The sequence below is a fragment of the Eurypyga helias genome, unplaced genomic scaffold (genome assembly GCF_000690775.1).
Source record: "Eurypyga helias isolate BGI_N326 unplaced genomic scaffold, ASM69077v1 scaffold8650, whole genome shotgun sequence".
In the NCBI taxonomy this organism is placed as follows: Eukaryota; Metazoa; Chordata; class Aves; order Eurypygiformes; family Eurypygidae; genus Eurypyga; species Eurypyga helias.
Window position 1 is genome coordinate 36,256 of NW_010223756.1, and position 15,955 is coordinate 52,210.

The following is a 15,955-nucleotide window of genomic DNA, read 5'->3' on the forward strand; positions in this document are numbered from 1 at the left end:
GAGCGAAAGGTGCTGCTGTGAGTGGGAGTGGAAAGCTCCAAGTCCCCGCGGCAATAATTAACATGGTAATTAATATATGTGAATGGTTTTATTCAGAAGTTTTCCTGCACCGAACCCTCATTAGGAGGCGTCTATCATTATTTTCTCCCCCTTCCAGCTCTCTAACTGAAGATTACTCATTCGGCTTAATTGCTCCAGGGGCTGGTGCTGGTGACTCACGGTTGGCGGTGCCGTTCCCCGAGGCCGGGGAAAAGGGATCGTTGCATCTTTTGGACCAGCCAGCCCGTGCACGAGTCCTCACTTAACCACGGAGGCTGCGGGGGCAGCTGGGGGCATCCCACGGCTCAGCGGCGATGAGCCAGATGGGGTTGGAGCTCCGGCTCCAGCCCTGACCCTACCTGAGCTGAGCCACGGCCACGCGCGGGTGGGTGTTTCGGGGGGCTGAGCCCCTTGCAGCCGAGCTGCGCCAGCTCTCTGCTCGTTCAAACACCCCTCAGCACTTCTCCTCCTGCAGAAGGCCAGTTTGTGTGTCGGAGATCTGAGCTTTTCCGCAGGGCTGTGTGGTCCCAGGGGCTTCTTCAGCCCTGAGATATTCCTCATCTCCATTTCCTCTTGCCAAGAGACTTTTTGCTGGTTTAAATCACCTCTTGGAAAGATATTTTTAGGTAATACATTTTTTACTAGCTTCTAGACAGGGACATAGTGCTTGGCTTGTGTTGGGGCTTGTGTTTCTGGTGCTCGCGTCCGGGTGGGTTGTGTGTGAGTAAAGGGGGGGGGTAAGAGTTTCCACTTAGAGCACATTAAAAAACAAATACACCATCCAAGTTGTGTCGGGAAACTTGGGAGCATCCACAGACTGAGTCAGGCAGATAGAGCTGCAAGCAGCCATGTCACCCCACAGACCCCATAAACCCGGGCTGCAAACAGCCAGGGGGCAGCTGGCAGGGGGGGAGTGACAGCGGGGACAGGGCAAGCTGCTGCCACACTGCCCGGTGCTGCAGGGGCTCTCTGTGCCCACCTTGCGCAGCATCGGAGGTGCTGGATGCGCTAAGTGCCGTGGGTGCTGTGTAGCACCCACCTTGCGTGGCGCTGCGGGTGCTGGACGTGCCCACCTTGCAAGGTGCTGGGGGTGGCAGTGTGCCACCCACCTCCACAGCATCACAGGGGTCTTCATTCCCGCCTCAGCATCAGCCCCGTGGGTATCCCAGCCTGAAGCATCCTGCAGCACAGCCCCAGCTGGAACAGACACGGGCTCCGCAGGCACCTGCTCCAGCCTCAGCAACACCCGACACCACAGCACTGCCTCAAGGAAAAAGCAAAAATACCCCGTCTCAGTACCCCGTGCCACCCCCTCCGCTGTGGTTTACCATCTCTGTCTGCCAGGGGGGCGGGATATTCCACATCCCCATGGTTGCAGTTGTGCATCCCCAGTTCATGGCTCTGCCGGATGCCCTGGCCATGGCTGCCAGCAGCATCAGCCCACAGGCTGGACGGTGCCGGTGAAGTGACTCCCTCAAGGTGATGGCACCGCTCCCAAATCCTGTACCTGGGTCCCCAGGGGCACCGCAGCACCCGGGGGCACATGCTTGGCTGGGCACGGCTGCTTCAATCCTGCTGCAAATCCAGATTTGGTGCTCTGCATCCTCCTTCGCGCTCTCACAACCGTTCTTCCAGGAACATCACGTGCTCCGGGACTAATTTTAGCTCAGAATAATTGTTGCACATCCTCGGGTGTCGAAAGCCGGCAAGACGGCACCGTGCATCTGTCGAGTTCCTCCGCAAGGAAGTGCCTGCATCCCTGCGGGGCTCCGGGGCTGGAGGGACAGCCGTGCCCCAGCATCACTAGCTCCTACTTGACGGGAGCCCAGCCAGGGGCTGCAAAAAACAGGGAATTAACCCATGGAGAGGAGGAATTAGCTCAGCTTGTTGCAGGACCAGGTGGGAAGGATGCAGGGCAAGAGGCAACAATGTGGTCCTGGGTGTGGGTCTCTGGGGTGAGGATGCTGGAGCATCACTGGGCTTTCCCACCTCCGTCGTGGGGCTCGACAGGGCCAGGGAAGACTGGGATTGGAGCAGAGGGTGTAGTGAGGCTGTGGCTGCTTGTGGTGCCACTGGAGATTGGCTTTGGGGTTGTTGGACATGGTGGGATGCTTTCAAGTCCCTGTACCTCCAGCCTGAGGGGAGCAGAGGCACCCCAAGTCTTGGGTGAGCCCGTTTCAATAACTGGCTTTACAGCTTTCTCATACAAAGCCATGTATTCCCTCCCTGCCTCAGTTTCCCATCCGTGATATTGGGGAGTGTCTGGAATGGGAACATCTGAACAACAGCCGCGAAATCAGTCTGTATTCTTCCCCAGGGACAGTTATTCTGCATGAACACGGAGGGGTGAACCCCCCTTTCTCCTTCACCACGATTTCCCACAAGCACGAGGATTGCTTGAGGGCCTCAGATAAATCCCGGGGGGTTCAGGCTCCCACAGACAAACAGGAACACAGGGAACGGACTCAGACTGAACTATCTGAGCACTGTCCCAAAACACAAAGACATTTTTCTGTGGCAAATAATACGAAAAAATTGACAGTCATTAGAAAACCAATTTCCCATTGAGAAATCGCTTCTGTGGGAAATTTCCAGGCAGCCTTGTTACTATTTACCTTCCGTGCTGGTGCTTCAGTGGGGACATCCATCCCCACGCTCCCGGCGTCCCCTGCATGTATCCGGACCACGGCGCGGTGGGACACAGGGATGGCTGCGGGCGAAGGCACGTCCCGGCAGCAGCAGCTCCCCAAGAAGATGCGGATAAGGAAAATTACTCAGCAGAAGCGAAGAGATTAGAGCAGGCGCTTCAGAGCATTTATTTTTAAACGATGGTAAGAAATTGAGTTCTTCCTTTTTGAGACTCATTTCTTGTCTAGCCATGGCAATTGCAATTAGACGCATTTCAGGGGCATTAGGCAGTTAATATATTTATCAAATTATACACGTAATTTAGCATGGCTTTAGCTGGGAACAACTATGCCTTGAGAGGGTAAAATGAGAATTAACCACTATTAGCTTGCACCCCCTTGAAATAATTTGGTGTTTCATCAATGATTAATAAGTTGTAGGGTTGGGTTTTTTTTTTTAATTGTCCGGAGAAGCGAAGTGTTTCTCGCCAGTCCCCGTCCCCACCTCCCTGTCCCCAAGGAGATGTAAGATGATCTTATCTTTAAAGATACCGTGTACATCGTGCTCACATAGCCCTGAACACGCTACCCTGCTCCTGCCTAAACGTGTGCGGCACGGCTGCCTGCGTGCTCTCCATCACACGCTGCCTCCGGTGCTGCCTGCGAGGGATCGGGATGGGCTCAGGGCTGGGACGGGGGGCTGAGTGGGGACATCCCTGAGCCCTGCTCAGCTGTATGGGGCAGGAAGGCTCTTTGCTATACGGTTTGTGGGGTTTTTTCTTCATGGGAGACGCTGCCACTGCAGCACATCTGTCCCAGTGAGACCATCTCCCTGCAAAAACATCGGAGTGAGATTCCTGTGCTGAATTCTGCAAAGCCGATGTGTTTCCTGTCCGGGGAGGGGTGTGAAGGCAGAAAGCCAGGCACAGGGTGATCCCAGCACCAGCACAGGGAACAGGATGAGCCGTGGGCTGTCACGGCTGCATCTTGGATTTCTCCTCGCATGTCCGGAACTGGGAGCTGATGGATAAAGACGGTTAGATGGATCCCCTAAAAACGTCAGTGGGTAGGAATGGTGCCGTGGGGCAAGACCGGCTGCAAGCTGCTGCACCCCTGCAAGGGAAGCCGGGCTGTCGGCAGGGCGCAGGCAGGGCCCCAGCACCCACTCCTCTGCCTGCACAGGGCTCCCAGCAGCTCGGCACCGTAAGCGGCTTCCCCACACGGCTGCGGCCGCGAGTCCTTGTGCCACAGGCACGCGGTCCCCCACGCGTGTCCCCAGGCAAGCAGGATGCAGGGCAGGGGAGAACCGCGGGTGCCGAAGGAGCAGCCACCCCTACACCTGGTCGGACGAGCTGCGTGGTGCCAGGCGGTTTCCGAAAGGGCTGGTAGCTCTGGGGTTTGCAGGAGTGGAGAAACACCACCTTAGTGCTGAATGCCTCTGTCTTAACAACACCAGCAGCTGATGCCAAACTGTTCCCTGTGCCGGGCTGCAGCCTCTCGCACCGCGCTGCTCTGCGGATGCTGGAGGGGGGGTAGTGGATTTGGTGTAAATCCAAGGATGCCTTTTCTCTCCGTCTAACAGCAGCAGCTGTTTATTGTGCTACGCCGCTGCTGTCCTGATCTTGCCCTGTGGTTCCCCTGCCATCCGACGCTCTCGGCCCTATTCTTTGACATGAAAAACCTGGTGGGTGCCCACAGAATAGAAATAATTCTGTTGCGTTTCTCTCTCCCTCTCTCTTTTCCCTTAACGACTCCACAAAAAGGGCTCGAATGCCAGAGACCGAAGCGCCAGAACTCGAGCGATGACATTGAGGTCCTCTCCACCGGGACACCTCTCCAACAAGAGAGCCCCGAGCTGTACCGCAAAGGGACCACCCCGTCCGACCTGACTCCCGACGACAGCCCGCTGCAGAGCTTCCCTGCCAGCCCCTCCTCCACGCCACCCCTGGGTCCTTCCTGCAGGAACAAGAGCGCTCACTTCTCCAGGCAGGTCTCGGTGGACGAAGAGAGGGGTGGGGAGATCCAGATGTTGCTGGAGGGACGCGGCGGGGATTACCTGCGCCCCAACAGCTGGAGCGAAGAGAAGGTCGGTGGGACTCGCGGCGTGAGAAGCGGGACGCTGCGCAGCGGTCAGCTGGGGTCGGCCTCCGTCCCTGAAGACTACAGAGGTCGGAGCGGAGGACACAAACACTCGGCCTCCAACCACAAGCAGAGAGAGAGGTGGACAGATTCCCCAGCCACGGTTTCATGGACTTCGCACCACAGGTCCCATAACCACAGCTCAGGGAGCTCCAAACTGCTTGAGCTGGATGAGGAGAAGATGAGCAATTATGAGATGGAGATGAAGCCCCTCATGAGGATGGATTCTTATATGCAAGAGATTCACACCCAAAAAAGACACTATAGCAAAGGAGGGCCCTGCAGGAGCATGGCTGATGACCACCGCGGGGAAGACCGGGGCTTCGGGGTTCAGAGACTGAGGTCTAAGTCCCAGAACAAAGAGAATTTCAGGCCAGCTTCCTCTGCCGAGCCCACGGTGCAGAAACTGGAAAACCTGAGATTCGGGGACAAAGCTGAACCTCGGCTACTAAGGTGGGACTTAACCTTCTCCCCGCCACAGAAATCCTTACCTGTTGCACTAGAATCTGAAGAGGACAGTGGGGATGCGCTCAAATCCAGCACGGTAAGTTGGCAAAACTGCGCGTTGAGATCTGGGCGAGAAGCCCGGTGCAGAGCCGTTGCGGTGCCGCGGCTGAGCGGACAGGGAGGTTGCTCTGCCAGCGGCGTGGCGTTTTCTCCAGTGGGAACGGCGGGTTTTCCACTGGAGGATGTGAGCAGCAAGGCTGAGTTTGTTTCGCAAGCAGGGGCCAGCAATAAGAACACATTATTGCTGGGATTTTGAGCATTCATCTAGTGGAAAAGCTCCAGGAGTAGGCAAGGTGTTGGTGATGCTTCCGTGTGCTTTGGTTACGCCAACAGAACGTCACGCTGGTCCAAGAGCGTGGTGGGACCCCGCTGCCACGTCAGTGCTTAAATCCTGGTAGCTGGGCATGGCACGGCACTGCCTGTTGAAGCAGTGGCCTTGTCACCACGTTGCGCCGGAGACCTGACCCAGGTGGAGGAGGGAACCGTGGTCATGGGGCAGGGGACACTGCCACGGGGTTGCGTTCCTGGGCTGACTACTCACGGTTCAGGTTGTCCTGCACTGAGCGCACAATGCGATACAGCTCGGGTGGTTTGGGGTGCGGATGCGGCGGAGCCAGGAGCGGGTACAAGCCCCTCGGTGGGGCGATGCGATGCAAAAGGGTTTTGGCAAACTGCAGATAAGAGAATGCAATTCAGGAAGGATACCGAGGCAGGGAAGGCAACGGGCGAGTACAGCAAGGGCAGTGGGCTAGGCAGGAGCTTCGCAGAGCCAGGTGATAGAGCTCATCACAACGTCAGTCAGTGCTCCCGTGAAGTGTTCGGGCTAGAGAGTCACAGACTTATGGAATGGTTTGGGTTGGGAGGGACCTTAAAGATCATCCAGTCCCACCCCCTGCCGTGGGCAGGGACACCTTCCACTAGACCAGGTTGCTCCAAGCCTCATCCAGCCTGGCCTTGAACACTTCCAGGGATGGGGCATCCACAGCTTCTCTGGGCAGCCTGTCCCAGTGCCTCACTGCCCTGGTGAGAAAAGGAGATGGAGCTATCTTCAGATACAGAAAACTGCTGCTGCAGAGTGGAAGGGGCTAAACTGTTCTCAATGAACAGAATGAATGGGCTTAAAGTCAAGCGTCAGCAGCAGTGATTATCCATTAGCCATTCCTAGTGAGTTGAGGGCTGGAATAAATTGCCTGGGGAGGGCAGGCTGGGAGAGGGACGAAGACCTGGTTGGACATCTGCAGATATAACTTGGACTGAGCTGAACGTGCTCTGGGAGAAGGCTGAGCTGTGTGATTTTCGGGTCCTTCTCACCCCTGGTTTTTGACCATCCCCAGACTTACACTGAGAGCAGCTTCCTCACTTCTTCTCCCCGCTGGTTTGGCATTGCCAGGAGAGGTGATGGGGGTCTGTCAGGAGCAGTGGGGAAGCCACCACTGCTCCAAATTGCCTCTTGTCGAGTTAGTGCCAAACAGGGGGCAGGGCTGGAGAGAACCCACAGCTCAGGCCAGACCTACACAGGAGAAATGGAAAATCTGTGACTCTCAGGTGGTGACATTTCAGGCTCCGGCAGAAGACAGGAGCTACATCTCCCTGTCAGGGTAGCAGGAGATGATGCTTGGCTGCTGGGGAGACAGGGATCATGAAACTCAAATGACATCTGTCAGTCAAAATTTCAGGCTAGAGGCATCATAGTCTGTAAAGTGGGATTATTGTTGCCATACCTACAGCATCCTGACTCCTCCAGCCGCCTGTCGGTGTCGGCAGCAGCAGCCACGGGATGAGAGCGAACGGGTTGGAGAGGGAGGCAGCGGTGACATCCCTGAGCAGCCGGGATGCAGGAAGGACTAAACTACAGCCCTGCCACAGTTTCCCTGCTGTGGCTGTGGATAAATCACCCCCACACACACAGCCCTGTAGCTTTCTGGCTTCCTAGTCATCTCGCAGGCTTCGGCGCAGGCTCGGAAGCACCCACACAGCTTGTAAGAAGAGCTGAACACGGCATGTTCACTGGTGGACTGCACCGTAGGACGCATCTTGCCAGCTTAGAAAAAAGACAGAGCTCCAAAAAGAGCTGCCAGCCCTGAGCACACCCCGCCGAGCAGCCAGGCGGGTGCTGAGGCCAGAGCGGTCCTTACCTGCTCGCAGGCACCTGGGAAGCACCAGAGAAGTGACAGGGAGCATCAGGAGCCCGACAGGCTCTCGGAGGGGGAAAACAGCAGCAGTCATTGCAGGGACATCAACCCTTTGGAATTCTGTGGGACTCGCAGATGGTCAAGCACCTTTGATAACGCGACCTCCTGCGGCAGCAGGGATCTGGGAGAGATGGGGTGAAGTCCCGAAACGTGGCATGAAGGAGCGAAACGGCCGTTTCTCCTCGCTGGAGCCTGGCGTTCCTCGGGGAGACCTCTGGCACAAGAAATCCTGGTGTCTCTCCCCATCCAGCCCGAGTCAGACGCGCTCCCAAGGCTCCCACCTCGCAGGCAGACCCCAGCCAGAGCCCCCAAACCCCCCGCCTGGAGAGGAGGGCTTGAGCTGCACCGCTGGAGGTCAATAGCCACGTGGCATTAGTGGCTATTTCGAGTGAGTCCCGGGCAGCCGCGAAGGGGCACAGCCTGCATGGAGAGGCACACGGAAAAGCCATTAGGATGCACACCATACTTTTTAAGTGCTGTAGCTGGGAAGCAGCATGTTCAGTTTTCTCACATTCATAACCGAGGGTGGAACAGATGGCGAAGGTTTGGGAGGAAGCTAATGTAATACAGAGGAAGAGATAATATGTGGATTTAAATAACCTACAATGCCAGCAACAATTTGTTCTAGCAAGAAATGCACTGTGTTAGCAGGGTTTTGTTCCAGGGGCCTGGCGGGGGGGGTGGGGGCCAGTGTTGGTCGGACGGGAGCAGAGGAATGGGAGGTGCAGTGATTTGTGTTCCCCCCTCCTACCTAACGCCGTGACCTTGCCTGCACCTGCCATCAAGGATCTCAAAGCATTTCAAACTTGAGCGAGTCCCTGAGGAAGAGGAAGGGAGAGCTAAGGGGGAAGGATTTATCCCACATAGTGAGTCCCTGAGGAAGAGGAAGGGAGAGCTAAGGGGGAAGGATTTATCCCACAATCCCCACATCCACCTCCCTCTGCGCAAGCTCAGGAACACGGGGCACTTGCACGCTTAGTCCTGCAAAAACCCCACTGCGTCCTGCTCACGCTCCAGCTCTTTTCACACAGAATTAAGGCTCCTCAACTTCCCCAAAGCCCCATTTCTCATGCCAGCCTGAAGTACCCCTCCCTTCCCGACTCCCAGCAGCTCGCCTCTGGCGTGCAGGCGAAGGACACCCCCCGGGAAAGGCTGGCCGGGCGCACGCGTGTGTGCCCACGCCGTTTCAGCTTGCGTGACAGCCTGCCTCCCTGTGATCCGCAGCACTGCCATCTGCGAAGCTGCTCACCGAAATGGGCATTTCTCATCCCCCAGGCAGCTGGGCTGTGTCAGAAAGGTGCCTGCCAGTGACCGAGGAGGATGCTCTTAGCTGAGGAGGGCTATTTTTGCCCTACCTGGAGTATGCCTGCGCGGAACGGTGGTCACCCTCACAGGTTGGCTTGTTTTAAAAATAATCTGTCATAAACCAGCTCCACGTCAATGAGCCTGGTGGGTTGGCTCTGCGTTGGGAGTGCCAGCTCCAGCTTTGAGAGCAGGCACACCTCCGGCAGTGCTCGTGGGAACGGGATAGGGATGCAGGTCTTGGAAAAACGCAGTCTTAAAACTATCACTTCCCTCCCCACACCTCTTGATCTGTGTCTTAGAAATGAGGTTGGAATGGCTTGGGGGGGGCATCCCTTGGTGTCCAAGCTCTTGCAGTGTGTGCCTGGGGGAGGGATGCAGACCCCTGCAGAGGAGTCAGATGGACAGGTTGCTGTGTGAGCCAAAGGAACTTGGTTTTTCTCAGCTATTTTTCATCAGTCCCTTAAAAAGAGGCGCCCAGAACCCCCCTTCATTGGGGCTGCACATTAGTAATTGAAAATTGCTCCTATAAAGGTCATTTCTTGAGGCCAGCGCTCAATAACATTGATGAAATTCAGCGCTGCGTGCCGTTGGCTATCAGGGGACTTTGGGGTTTCAGGGTCATCAAGCCGGCGCTGCAGTCATAAAAACACTTTAAAATTACATTGAAAGCCACCCGATCTTTCTGTGCCGCTGCGTGCGCTGACCCCTGCACGCTCAGAACAAACTCACATCAGCTGTCAGCGGTCGGGCAGGCGAAAGCGGAAACGAAGGCGCCGGGACCGGTGTCGGCATCGTCGGGTTAAGGGACTTAACGTCACCATCCTTAAAGGCCCACGAGGCGCGAAGCTCAAGCCTGCGCCCGAATGCTTCACAGGTTCCTCGAGCCTTTGAGAAGATCTAAAATGGGAAAGGAAAGAAGGTATCGTTGAGACGCTGGAAAGAGGCTGTCTAAAATGCCAGCAACCCTTTTATCCATCAGCACAAAACACACCACGTTTTTAGCGTTGGGGGGGGAAAAAAAAGAATACATCTCCTTTTCTGCAGGTGCTCAACATCTGCAGCTTCTAAGAGGGCAAAGAAGTGTTTTAAGCGCAGAGGTGCTCAGCATGCCAGCGAGAAGGGCCAGTGTTCAGGCACGAACGGAGCCTGATTCATCGGCCTGTCCTCGTTTAGCAGGAGCAATCGCGGGCATTTAGAGGAAGACTTCTAGGGACACGCTGCGGTCTCACTAAAGGCACCCTGGAGATGTGAGTAGGCTCGAGACTCGGCCCTTGAAAAATCCCTCTCTCTCATCTCACTGATACAGCCTGATGGTAGGGCAGCAGCCAAAAAAAAAAATCCACCCCAGTCACCCGTGACGTTTTCTTCCATTGTCACATGCTGCCGGAGAAAATCTCAGTGATCTCCGCTGTTTGCTAAGGCTACAGCTTCTTCCTGCAGCCAAACCAGGGGAAGCAGCTGCAGCAAGCGGAGTTTGCAAGGCATCTGCTGGGTTAGGGACCCCAGAGAGACCCCCCTTGTCCCCTCCAGGTACCCGCCGGGCAGGGATTCCAGCAGCTGCCGCATCTTCCTCGCTCCCTTTCCGTGCGAGGGGTGTATTTTCCATCAAGATATTCTGAGCAGGTTTTGCTGTCGCTGGGGAAAGTGAGGAGGAGGCAGCCAATCTGCAGCCAGCGCAGGGCTCACCGAAACGCGCCGTGCAGCCGGAGCGGGGGCGAGGGAGGGTACCCGGGCAGGGGGCTCAGCCCAGGCTTCCCTGGAGCGAGGCAGGGGGGCACGGTGCGCAGCAATGCGCCCCAGAAGCGGCACCTCCCTGCCAACGCAGGTGGCGGATGCTTCCTTTTCCAGCCGTTGTTCTTGAAGGGATTGACGTCAAGGTGGAGTGTTTTCTTCAGAAAAGTTAGGAACCCTTAGCCCAAAAGGGTGTAAAATGAGAGAAAAATAACAGCTTGTTTCCTCTGCCCCGGACGGGCACCCGCTGTTGGGATGGTGAAGCCTCACTGCACCTCAGACCATGCTCAATGCCGTGCACGGAGATGCTCCCAACTATCTGCCCTTGGACCAGCCCATGGGAAAGGGGCCGGGGACTTTTTGGGGGTTCTCATCCTTTGGACTAAACCTTGTGGCTTATCCCTGTGGTCCTCTCAGTCTACCCATTTAAGGCTTTTCCATTATTTTCTTTTCCCCATCAGGAGCCTTCCCCAGGTCTCCTAACACAGGAGTGTCTGGCTTTTCCCTAATTCTCTCATCTCAACCACAGAGGTTCAAACCCCAATCCCAAACGGCCGTGGCACGCACACACGTCCGTACAAGTATAAGCAATAATTAATTACGTGGCAGTAAGGAGGAGGATCAGGCCTGCAGACACCCGGCTGCCGTCACACCTCCAGAGACGAGCCAGGTCTGAGCATCGCCGCAGGGGCTGCGGCGGCACATGCGCGCAGCCAACGGTCCGGGGGTTGTTTCTTTTTAAAACAAAGGGTAGTCGGAAACTCTTCGTCCTCTCATCTCTTTCATGTTCAGAGACTGCAGGCATTGCCTGCAACACCGCGAGGTAAATCGTGCTCAGAGAGAAACGCAGTGCTTAACGTGACAGTGTCCTTTTGAAACCCTTTTTGTCTCAGGGGCCCTCGGATGTACCTGAAGAGAGCACCTGGCTAGCTTTGCTCCCGTCACCCTGCATTCATTTTAGGGTTTTGAGCCCAGTGCCACATCTTCCAGCTTGGAGAAAGCTGGGATCAGACACCAGCACGAGAACCAAAGATCTTGAAAACATACACGCAGCTCCAAACGTGCACCTCGCTCCAGCTACCTGTAACGTGAGGACTGAACCAGAGGGGAGAAAATAATTCATTAACAGACACCACCTCGGGATAAATCCACCTTTTTCTGCAGGAGCAGGTTCTTCCATACCGCCCGACTCAGCTGCGCACTGGTATCAAGCGCCTGTTCTGCTTACACGGGCGCGTTCGGCATCTCCTGGGCTCCCTTCCTCAAGTCATGGGAGATGCTGTAATCCGCTGGAGAAAGCCAAGCGAATCCCTTATGTTTCTTTTGCTAAATGCTCCTTAACCGTTTCGCAGCAGCCTGTTCCTGGCAATTATGTGACAATTCAGCACAAATGTCACGGAGCTGCTAAGTTTTCAGCACTTTCCGCAGTGCTGAGGCTGGAAAACAATGCATATATATTTTTTTGCTGATCCAAGTCCTTAGTAATTACACTTAATAGATCCCAGAGGGATTCCTAGGTAACCTGCACTATGGTTTCCATGGCAGAGAGACAGAGCTTGTACCCTGCGATAACAGATAAGAATGGATTGTTAATGCTTAAATTAATTATGCTACAATTGTATTTGTAAGCCAGCTGTCCCTTGTATTCCCAGTAAGACTCCTGAGTTGCTACACAACAGTTCAAGGATAAAAACAAACGGGACGGAGGGGCAGAGCTGGCGGTGCTCGGCTGCAGGCACCATCGGAGCTGCCGTCTGCCAAACGGCCTGGAAGAAACCCTCACTCGTTGCTTCAACAGCTACGATTACCATCACTCCTCCTGTGCTGTAACAAGGGTTTATTCCTGTTTTAGTGTTTGTCTCAGCTCTCTAAACTTCGGAGGAAATCTTAAGAGTCCTTGGAGGCTCTCCCTGCGTAGACAGCAGCCGCCTTTCGCCCAGCTAGTACTGGCGTGCCTTGCCCATCCTTGGCAGGTGTTTTCCTCCTCGTATGAAGGAGCCCAGGGATCTTATTATCAAAAATAACAATAAAAGATGCCAGCCCCAGAGCTGCCTCGCTTTGCTGATGAAATCTGCCATCATCCAGCACGCTGGAGGAGGCTTAGGTGTAGCGGAGCTTGATTTCGTTTTGCCTTTCCTGGAGCCAGGCTGGTAACCATTCTGGGTGGAATTTCTCTCGCGTCCCTTGGTCTACAGACAGCCTAGGCGCCTAACGTTTAGGCAGCTGAAGCTGGGTGAGAGGACGCTGCCAACTGGCGCCTGATTCCCAGTAAAGCAGGTTCTGGACTTGCAGGCACTGTGCTGGGAAGCAGCACGGCGTTTCGCAGCCGAGCCCTGTCTCCGGGATGACAGGCAAATCCCTGCGGTTCCTGACGGCTTGCTTTAGCACTACTATTTCAGGGCTAAAGAGAGCGGTGTAGCTCTTTTTTTTTTTTTTTTTAAATATAAAAGATAAAAAAGCAAAGCTTAACGGGCTGCTGACACACAAACCCCAGGCTCGGAAAAACCAGCTTGACCTCTGGCTTCCTAGCACCCCAGAGCCTGCGATTCCACTGGCCTCGGGGGTTTCTTTGGGCTTTTCTAAGCCTCAAGAAGGCCAAAGATGAGACAAAGCACCACAGAACTACTAAAGCAACATGCAAAGTGGCAAATCAAGGGCTGTTTCTCTTCTTTCGAGAGGCGGGGGGCTCAGGGTGGAGGGCTACCCTGTGGCGTGAAGAGCTGTACAAGCTGCCAGTTCTCAAACGCTGTGGCTGCAGTGAAAGGGAGTTCACTGACCTATTGCCAGGCTGGGCTCAGCAAAACATCTCTTCCCGAGCACAAACCCAGAAGTGATTCATCTTCTGGCCGGGCACGGAGCAGGAGTCACTTCTTAGATGACACATATCCCAGGACATCCTTGCTATCAAAGGGGAGAAGGGCAAGCGTTTCCTCTGAGCAGAGGTTAAGGCACAAAGGCCTCACAAATTAGAAATAAGCCAGGCATAAGCATTTAGAAGTGCAGCAGGATTAGTAATTGGAGCTAAAACAGAAGCTTCGGAGTTGCAAAGCTGCTTATGCACCAGCTGCCGCAGGCAGGACTCCAGCCCCTGCCAGGATACGCTGGCGTCTCACCGGGGGGAGAGGAGCCGAACCTGCAACTGCTGCGCGGAGAGCCCTTGTCGGAGTCAGCATGGGCAAGAGGGTGTTAAAACGAGGGAACTGTAAAAAGGAAGCAGCTTTTGTAGGTTGTCAGACAGCCAGATTTGAGCTGCTCAGTTTGCAGAGACCCCTCCCCTCCCAGGTCATCCTATTTCTGGGATGCTTCTGCTGGCAAACGTGGAAGACCGCGCATATGCGGTGCCAAAGCAAGCGTTTTCTCCTGCCTCTGCACGGAACAGGGGCTGCGAGATGCAGATGGGTGCAGGCCGGACCAGGGAGCTGAGCAAAACATTCGGCCATGGGAAGCTGGTTGATGCAAGCGAGTAGGTGCATAGTGCTTAGTTTGTTGACCCCCCCCTCACACACACCCCCCATTTTTCTAGATGAGGGCACGACTGATGCACTGGTGTATAAATGAAGGGCGTGCTCCCTCCCTGGACACCATCCCATCAGCATCAAGACAAGGAGCGAGGGGTTGTGATTTCAGTCGGTCCAACAGGTCCATCCCACAGTGTCCGTGTTGGCGAGCTAAGACATGGTACAAATTGAAATCAGGGAGGTTTAGATTAGATATCAGGAAGAAATTCTTCACAGAGAGGGTGGTGAAGCACTGGAACAGGTTGCCCAGAGAAGCTGTGGATGCCCCATCCCTGGATGTCTTCAAGGCCAGGCTGGATGAGGCTTGGAGCAACCTGGTCTAGTGGAAGGTGGCCCTGCCCATGGCAGGGGAGTTGGAACTAGATGGTCTTTAAGGTCCCTTCCAACCCAAACCATTCCATGATTCTGTGACATCAGGGAATTCAGAAGCAGCCAGCCCTGCCCTATGCTTTTAGTCAGGGAGGGGAAAGCAACCTTCAGATTATCCCAGGCTCGTGTCAGCTCATAACTTGGCCTCCTTGGTGGTCTCGAAACGCCGTAGTAGTCTGAGCAGAGCAGGGGCAGAAATGGCCGCGGCTGCTTTGGCAGGGGAAGTCAATCGGCGAGCGGACCAGGGCTAACGCCAGCACAAGCGAGAGCGGTTGAGTCCTTCCCTGGCTGCGAGGTGGAGGGAACCAAACGCGTTTCGTGTCTCTGCCGTGCCCTGCCAACAGAAACAATGACGGTGATAATCACCTGCAATCTGTTATTATATTAACGCGAGCTCAAAAAAAATCATGAAACCCAATAATCTTTTGAAATGAAGCTAAACCCCCCCTCCCCCAAACGTAAATAACACACTGCATCGCGGCGCTTGGCAGCGGCGAGGCTGGAGGGAGGATGAGGAGTGGCAACAGGGAGGCGGTTTCTGCCTTTGACAGGCTTTGCGTGGCGCAGGCGGAGAGGTTTGCTGGAAGCAGTCAGGCGTGGATACCTGGCTGCCAGGAGAGGCTCTCCGCAATCCCTCCATTTGGTTGGCTTCCTCTGACCCTGTTGCTAAGCTACAAATATGCTTTTCCAGCAAGCTCCAGCATCCTCGCTCCCACCCACTCCCAAATGCGAACTGAATCAGCCTGCTCAGAGGAGAAACGATCCCTGGACAGCAAGGAGCTTTGTTTCTGGGATTGTTTTTGTTTTCCCAGCAGCTCTGCAGAGCAGGACTGGGACTTAGAAAGGGCACCCACCCCTGCCCCGTGCCCACCCTGCAGCTTGGCTGCGGGGACAGGAGCATAGAGAGAAGCGTTTGTACCATTCCAGGCGATTAAAGCTGGCACGGCTCCGTTGCAGCCAGAATAGCTGAGGATACCAGTCGCTCCAAGAAATAGCTACCACCTACCTGCGCACACGCTCGCTCGCCCCGACGCGAGCCACGTTCACGCTGCAGGACGGCGAATGTCTCCTGGCAGGGACGAGGTGGCAGGGTGGATGCTTTTCTGACCGGTGCTCTGCAAAAGAGACACGTTGGAGGGCTGTCTGCAGTCTCGATGCCCAGTGGTCTCTTCCCATCATTCCCGGGATGTTAATAGGGTCCAACAACCACATCCTCATGGGGTCCAGGTGATCTGGGCTGCCTTTCCGCTCAGCATAACGGGTGCTTCTGGGGCGCGCTTCAACCCAGCCCGCGGTGGGTGCCCGACACGGGCCAGCTGTGACACGTGTTGCAACGGTTTCCACACAGCCCCCGGGAGCTTAATTTGGTCCGTAAGAACTGCCGGAAAGGTTATTAGCGCCTTCCCAAAACGGCGCCTTAAGACAGACCGCTGCGTGCCGGCCTGGCGCCTGCTGTTTTCAGGATACCTGCGCAACCCTCCCTGTCTGCTGGGAAGTGTCTTTGGGAGACTCCTCCAAGCCATCCCCA

At 55.4% G+C, this 15,955-nt stretch overlaps 1 protein-coding gene across 1 annotated transcript in view; it reads left to right on the top strand.

Moving 5' to 3' along the window:
* The window catches only part of JPH3 (junctophilin 3), a 53,216-nt gene that overhangs the window by 36,252 nt on the left and 1,009 nt on the right, over positions 1 to 15,955 (top strand). The window contains exon 4 of the mRNA XM_010151526.1: positions 4,430 to 5,349. Within this exon, the coding sequence (XP_010149828.1) occupies positions 4,430 to 5,349 (920 nt within the window). The remainder of the gene's footprint in view (positions 1 to 4,429; positions 5,350 to 15,955) is intronic.